The 8,455-nt window shown below is 44.9% G+C and overlaps 1 protein-coding gene across 1 annotated transcript in view; it reads right to left on the bottom strand.

The window, feature by feature from the left end:
* Positions 1 to 493: 493 nt before the first annotated feature.
* The window catches only part of LOC308164403 (RING finger protein 17-like), a gene marked incomplete at its 5' end in the record, with an annotated part of 35,047 nt that continues 27,085 nt past the window's right edge, over positions 494 to 8,455 (bottom strand). Inside the window, 3 exons of the mRNA XM_080538504.1 lie at positions 494 to 586; positions 2,412 to 2,533; positions 3,768 to 3,858. Of these exons, the coding sequence (XP_080394630.1) occupies positions 541 to 586; positions 2,412 to 2,533; positions 3,768 to 3,858 (259 nt within the window). The 3' untranslated portion in view covers positions 494 to 540. The remainder of the gene's footprint in view (positions 587 to 2,411; positions 2,534 to 3,767; positions 3,859 to 8,455) is intronic.

The raw sequence follows: 8,455 nt of genomic DNA, 5'->3' as shown, positions 1-8,455 counted from the left end.
ATAATCTCAGAACTGAAAAAACATGTTGCTGCAGGTAGAAGGGTGGAGGAGGTGGGTGCAGCCGGGCAGCTCTGGGGGGCGGCACAGCAGGGTCTGCACCTTCTCTGGGGGCGGGTCAGAGCGAGGGGCGGGAGTGGGGGGGCGGGTAAGGATAGAGGTGGGGGGAGGAGGGGTAGGGGTAGAGGTGGGGGTGGGGGGAGGGGTAGGGGTAGAGGTGGGGGGAGGAGGGGGAGGGAGAGAGGTGGGGGGGGGAGGGAGAGAGGTGGGGGGAGGAGGGGGAGGGGTAGAGGCGGGGGTGGGGGGAGGAGTAGGGGTAGAGGTGGGGGTGGGGGGAGGAGTAGGGGTAGAGGTGGGGGGAGGAGGCGTAGGGATAGAGGTGGAGGTGGGGGGAGGAGGGGTGGAGGTGGGGGTGGGGGGAGGAGGGGTAGAGGTAGAGGTAGAGGTGGAGGTTGAGGGAGGAGGGGTAGGGATAGAGGTGGAGGTGGGGGTGGGGGGGGTGTTGTCTGAGTCCTGGGAAACCCTGTTGTCTTCCTTGTCTTGTTAAGTCTTGCTGGGAAGGTCCTCCGGTTTGGACAAGATGGCCACTCTGTGTGTGTGTGTGTGTGTGTGTGAGAGAGAAAGAAGAAACGTGAGAAAGATATGAAAGAGAAGACAATCAAAAGCATATACAGTGGGGTGCAAAAATGTGGGCACCCCTGGTTTAAATGTCTGTTACAATTAATCTCCAAGTAATCGAAGGCAAATCTGAACATTAAATGCTACAAAGTTAAACATGACACCTTTCTGCAAATTTTAAAGTTTCTTTTTATGTAAATTTTTCTGAGTTTTTAAATTATAAAAAAGGAAAAGGGCCCTGTGCAAAAGTTTGGGAACTTGGGATTATTCTTTGTTACCTTTTGAGAAGATGATTAGTAAGGCCCAGACCAAGGTGATTTACTCGTTAGGGCTTCAATGAGTCAGGTGAATATAATTCCAGGGCTGAACTATATACTCTGAAGTAACTCCATGCCTTCTAAAGTATCCGACAGCAGTGGCTGTTGTGTCTGGTGTTAAAAACCATTGGTTCCTCTTAACAGTTGTCCAAGGATGTCAGAATCAAGATAGTTCACTTCCACCATCAAGGAGAAGGCTACAAAAAACACTCGCAATGTTTCAAACTACCCATTTCCACTGTCAGAAACATCATCAGAAAATGAAAAATAAATGGAACAATCTCGTTGTTTCGTTCCCCAAGCCAGAAATCTCGCGTGAACCCATCCTTTTAATATTGCCTTTAAATTACAAAATAATTAAATTAAGATTATATAATGATTAAAGCACTTTGAGCCGCAACGTTTGCAGGAAAAGCGCTATACAAATAAAGTTATTATTATTATTATTATTATTATCTAACGTAATACCCTGACTGACCTGTACGAGACAACCATGTGCGACAGGGCAAATAAAGTGCCGAATAACGAAAAGAAGAAGTCAGCTCGCTTCTTGATTGGCTACATTCCATCCACGTTATAGTTGGACTCGCGAGCAGGGTTGCCAGATGGGAATGACATTTTCCACCCTAACCACAGTCTAAAACCGCTAATTCCACCCAAAAATCTGGCAACCCTATGATTTCTGGTTGTAAGTATTGAAGACATTTGACATTTACGATTGCCGGCCACGCCCATTTTCCGAGCAGGTTGTCGGGAGAGATTGACTCTTAACACACCTCACACCACAGGATTTTGTTATAGGAAAATGTTAAGATCCATCTGATAATCGGGCGTTTCTGTGTTTGGTCGGAAGGGGGAAAATCGGGCCAAAATCGGCCAGAAAATCCGTATGTGTACCCCGCTTAACCCTAATCCTTGCGATCGTTCTGGCTCGTAGGGCCTAACCCTAACCATAACCCTAACGGATTACGAAACCGAGGGAACGGATTACGAAACCGAGGGAACGGATTCACACATCAAATATTTTACCATGTGACCCCAGGGGGGCTCCGTAGTTCTGCCAGGAACAATGGGGAAAAATTCCCAAAACAAGAATCGAAAAACTCTTAGCTGGCTACAGGAAGCGTTTGCAAGCTATTATAGTTGCCTGTGGAGGAGTTACTAAGCTAGCTGACAGGGTTCCCAAACGTTTGCACAAGGCCTTTTTCCTTGTTTTATTATTTTGAAACTATAAACAATTTAATTTTGCTTTAAAATGTGATGAAATGTGTCATGTTTAACTTCGTACCATTTAGAGGTTAGGTTTGCTTCTTTTCACTTAGATATTAATTGTAAAAGGCATTTTGACTAGGGGTGCCCACATGCTTGCACCCCACTGTACAGTAATGATGATTCATAGATTGACACACGATCTCTCTCTCTCACAGACACACAGACACACACACACACACACACACACACACACACACACACACACACCGTGGCTTCCTCTCCCTCAGGGCGAGGCCCTCGGTCACCAGGAAGTCGGCGATGCTCACTTCCTGTCGCGCCAGGTTGGAGCAGAACAGCGTGACGGGGACCGGCCGCTCCTCTGTCACCTCCTGCTGGGGGGTCAAACATGTATATATAACCTAACCATAACCCTATATATATATATATATATATATATATATATATATATATATATATATATATATATATATATATATATATATATATATACACAGCTCATATGCTGGGGGTCAATATAAACATATATATATATAAACATCTATATAAACACACACACACATATATATATATATATATATATATATATATATATATAAACAGCTATTTAAACACATAAGATAAACATATATATATAACCTAACCCTATATATATATAAACATCTCACATGCTGGGGGGGTCAATATAAACATATAAACATCTATAAGATAAACATATATATATATATATATATATATATATATAAACATCTATAAGATAAACATATATATATATATATATAAACAGCTCATATATATATATATATATATAAACAGCTCATATAAACACATATATATATAACCTAACCCTATATATAGATATGTATATATAAACATATATATATACACATATAAACACACACATATATATATATATATAAACACACACATATGTATATATATATATAAACAGCTCATATACTCCTCCTGCCTCAGCCTCTCACACAGCCTGACACACACACACACACACACACGCAGGCACACGCACACGCGCGCACACACACACACACACACACAGGCACACACAGGCAGGCAGGCAGAAGCACTTAATTAGTTTTGAACAGAGAGCTCTTAAACTGGTTGAATGAACAGAAACCAGTAGAGTTTCATAGAAGTGAGACAGCCTAGGAACACCTCCTCCTCCTTCTAGTCTGACACAGTTCTCTATACCAGCTCACATGCATCTCTATTCTCTATACCGGCTCACCTGCATCTCTATTCTCTATACCAGCTCACATGTCTTCCTCTCCTGGCCTCTCCCCTTAACCAGGGCTGGAGGTTGTTGCGTCATTGGTGTTGGCTACATCGATGAGCCAAAACATTATGACCACCTGCCAGTCATGGTCAATGGTCCTGATGTTGGTCAGGTGGGTGTGTGTTCTACCCAGACTGGTGAGACGGCCTGAGGGACTCTAGACTGACCTCACCCACCTGACCGCGCGCATCAAAGGGTTCACCTGTGTCCAGACTGACTCCACCTGGCCCATCCTCTCAGGTCTGTGCAGATGAGTGTGTGTGTACGTGTGTGTGCAAGTGTGTGTGTGTGTGTGTGTGTGTGTGTGTTACCTTGATGGTCAGGGTGGCCATGGCTCCTGTGAGGTAGTAGGAGATGATGTCACAGGCTGTAGCCGTCCAGGTGGAACGACCTCCTGCAGGCCTGAGAGAGGGAGAGGAAGAGAGATGGGGGGAGGGAGGGAGGGAGAGAGATGGGGGGAGAGGAAGAGGGAGGGAGGGACGGAGAGAGAGAGGGAGGGGGAGGAAGAGAGAGGGAGGGGAAGAGAGATGGGGGGAGGGAGGGAGATGGGGGGAGGGAGAGGGGGGAAGGGAGGGAGAGAGAGGAGAGAAAGAAAGAAAGAAAAAGGGTTAGTATATACAGGAGCTGCCACTAACCGTTGCAGTGTGTGTGTGTGTGTGTTCCTCTGCCCACCTGACGTCACTGAGGGTACACTGTGTGTGTGTGTGTGTGTGTGTGTGTGTGTGTGTGCTCCTCTGCCCACCTGACGCCACTGAGGGTACACTGTGTGTGTGTGTGTGTGTGTGTGTGTCCTCTGCCCACCTGACGTCACTGAGGGTACACTGTGTGTGTGTGTGTGTGTGTCCTCTGCCCACCTGATGTCACTGAGGGTACACTGTGTGTGTGTGTGTGTGTGTCCTCTGCCCACCTGACGTCACTGAGGGTACACTGTGTGTGTGTGTGTGTGTGTACTTGTTTTACTATCCTGGTGGGGACATTGACCTGACTGCACACCAACACCATGGGGACCTTCGAACCCATGGGGACCCAAATTCAAGTCCCCACAGGCACATCCATTGCAAACAATAGAAAACAGCATGCTAATATAGCCTAGCATCATTTTCCTCACTTTTCCTTGAAGTCCTCCTGAGACACGTTTTTCTGACAAAATGTGTGTGTGAGTGTGTGTGAGTGCCTCCCGTGTGGCACTTGATCGTATTACAGTGTGTGTGAAATGTGTGTGAACTTTAACAGGGCAAACGGCAGTTTTTGTCACTTAACAGGATACAGTCTTGGTTTAGGTTGAGAGTTTGTGTTAAGCTTTATTTTATGTTTATTTCTTGTAGAATGTTACAAATGTTCTAATCAGTTTCATTTCACAAGGAGGCGGTAGTAACAGAACTGCGTTCAATACTCCAATTTGATGTGGTGTAGAAGTTGTAGGAAATAAGAGACAGAAAAAGTGCATGTGGGTGGCCCAGAGAGCAGTACACTGTCCTCGACTGACTCTGATCCGAGGGGGCGGAGTCTCATCACCACACCAATATCCACGCCACAGACCCTACAACTAGGCCCCTGAATAAGCTAGAGACACACGGTCTTCACTGGGGGGTGCATAGAGATTGTCCAGAGGTCAATACAGTGTTGCCGACAAACTCAGGTTGGAGGGGGCGGAGTCTTGCCACCACACCACTATCCACGCCATAGACCACAAACCTCAGCCCTAATAGCCTAGAGACACAAGGTCTTCTCCGGTGGGTAGCCTGGAGAGAAAATATCTAGAGCAGTTAGGCTTACTAGTCAATGTACAACACTCACACCCTATCAAGATCAGTTTGGCTTACTGGTTAACACTCACACACTATCTAGAACACTTTGGCTTACTGGACAATTTAAAACACAATATCTAGAGCAGTTTGGTGTATTGGTTAGTGTACAACACTCAGTGGCATAGGGTAGCTGTGCTAGGCCCCGGTGCAGGTCTGGCACTGGGCCCCACGCCCCCGCCCGCTCCCATTCCCTGCACGCATGAAACAAATGCATTAGGCCTAGGGCCTATACCAAGGGTGCTCAACCGTTTTAGAACCAAGATCTATTTGCCAGCTTGCCGAGATCTACCAGTCCACTTTCAATATCAAACGCAAAGGGATGGCACACACACGCATGTGCATGGGCACACACACGAGCAGACAGACACACACAATTGCCAATCTGTATGAGGATCCATAGCCAGTACTGCTCTCTGTATTGAATATAAATCTAACAAACAAAAAATAAACCAGATATAAAACAAGTATAATGAGCAAATAATGTCCCACCTTAGGCTGTTGTGGGCTAGGTTGAACTGGGATGTCCTGTCCTGAGCTGGGTTAGGCTGTCCTATGCTGGGCTGTCCTATGCTGAACTGTCCTGTGCTGGGCTAGGCTGGGCTAGGCTGGGCTGTGCTGTCTTGTCCTGGGCTGTGCTGTCCTCTGCTGAGCTGTGCTGGGCTGAGCTGTGCTGGGCTGAGCCAAGCTGCTACACACACATGTGCATAAAACTCAGTGCGCTTTACAATACGGGAGGACCGTGATGTACGTAGTATAAAAAAACTACTTTCATAACCATATTTAAGATCAGAGGATAAACAAACTATTTACATAACCATATTTATGATCAGAGGATAAACTAACTATTTACATGAACATAAGATTAAATGAGGATAAACTATTTACATAAACATATTTAAGATATGCCCGCCCCCCTCCCCTCCCTAGGTCTGATCATGATAGCAGTCTTGTACCAAAGCCAAGGCTAGGTAATGAGATGGCACAGTGACTACGTTTACATGCACACCATATTCCTGTTCGAATCGGAATATTCTCAATATATTTTCAAAGACTAACGTTAACGTTACACGGTCTGCATCTGCTCATATCAACATAGTTCACACAACTCTGATCTGGCCGACTGTTTAGCCGAGCCAGGTGCCATTCCCGAGCCCGCTGCCTGAGCGGCACAGCTTCATGACCGGCTCACGGTGGGACCCGTGCCGTGCTGGCGCCCTCATGTCCATAATCGAGAATTTCTCTCAGCTTCTCTCCCACCATGTCAGCCATGCAGAGAGCGATTTTTTAAACTAAAATAATATAACCAGAATGTTTATGATATGCTTTTTGTTAACTTTAGCACTGTGAGACTTACAGTTGGAGTTCATATAATTGTAATCTCACCATATATGACAATACTCTTAAAAGGGTTAAAATAAATACATTCAATATCCTTTGTAAAAGTCAAACCCTGAAAAGTCATCAAACTGTGATGGAGCATATTAAGCCAGTAGCTTTTGGAAAATGGATGCATTTTGTGCATTCCTGGGCCTGCTTGTTAACTGAGAACCAATCACTATTCGCCTACCCCTCCACAACACAGCACCTTCCACAGACAGCAGCACACTCAGGCCTCAGCCGTTCATTTAACATTGCCGACCTCCTGAACTTTAGGCTCACTTTTGGGACACTTCCTATGTAGCCAGGGGAACAGAAAAAGACACACGCCATCAGTGGGATGCCAGCTTTCAGACAAAAAATGTTCAAGTCTCTAGTCCATTGTATGGCCAAACAGGGTTTAACTTATTGGGGATGAGGCCTCCATTGACATTACATTGGCGACCTCCTGAACTTTAGGCTCACTTTTGGGACACTTCCTATGTAGCCAGGGGAACAGAAAAAGACACACGCCATCAGTGGGATGCCAGCTTTCAGACAAAAAATGTTCAAGTCTCTAGTCCATTGTATGGCCAAACAGGGTTTAACTTATTGGGGATGAGGCCTCCATTGACATTACATTGGCGACCTCCTGAACTTTAGGCTCACTTTTGGGACACTTCCTATGTAGCCAGGGGAACAGAAAAAGACACACGCCATCAGTGGGATGCCAGCTTTCAGACAAAAAATGTTCAAGTCTCTAGTCCATTGTATGGCCAAACAGGGTTTAACTTATTGGGGATGAGGCCTCCATTGACATTACATTGGCGACCTCCTGAACTTTAGGCTCACTTTTGGGACACTTCCTATGTAGCCAGGGGAACAGAAAAAGACACACGCCATCCATCAGTGGGATGCCAGCTTTCAGCCAAAAGTGATTTCAAGTCTCTAGCCCAATGTATCACCAAACAGCGCTCAATTATATGCTCAATATATTTTAACAGTGAAAAAACAGGAAATACAGATTTATTTATTTTTTTAAATCACAATAGTATGTTATTAGAATGATATAAACTTAACATAAAATCAGTCTACTGTTAATAAAACTACTGCTGCAGATTTCTGTTGGTCTGTTTCTCAGACTGAATTGGTTCCATACTGCTTGGCCCTCTGAAAGGTCACAGCCAGGTCAGCTGCAGGTTGGGGCGGGGGAGGGGAGACATCAATTAAGCACCTGCACCTCCAAACTTTCCCCAAAGCTACTGCTGCATTCAATGCACACGGGAATAACTGGTTTTCTGGAACAAGATGAATAATTATTATTCATAAATGTAGAACTGCTTAATCCCTTTATGTTTTGTAATTATTTAAAGATAAAACAACAGTTTTAAATGTTTTTATAATTTAAACCATTATATGGCTTGCATGATTGAGAATGTTGTCATTTTTAATACACAGTTTTGGTACACTACATTAACGCATTTACAGAACTCTCCTTAAAATTGCAAATATAGTACTTATTACTAATACACTCAGGCCTCAGCCGTTCATTTAACATTGCCGACCTCCTGAACTTTAGGCTCACTTTTGGGACACTTCCTATGTAGCCAGGGGAACAGAAAAAGACACACACCATCAGTGGGATGCCAGCTTTCAGACAAAATTGTTTTCAAGTCTCTAGTCCATTGTATGGCCAAACAGGGTTTAACATATTGGGGATGAGGCCTCCATTGACATTACATTGGCGACCTCCTGAACTTTAGGCTCACTTTTGGGACACTTCCTATGTAGCCAGGTGAACAGAAAAAGACACACACCATCAGTGGGATGCCAGC

The sequence above is a fragment of the Nansenia antarctica genome, assembly GCF_963989245.1.
Source record: "Nansenia antarctica genome assembly, chromosome: 8".
NCBI lineage: Eukaryota > Metazoa > Chordata > Actinopteri > Argentiniformes > Microstomatidae > Nansenia > Nansenia antarctica.
This window is presented reverse-complemented; position numbering and strand designations above follow the sequence as displayed.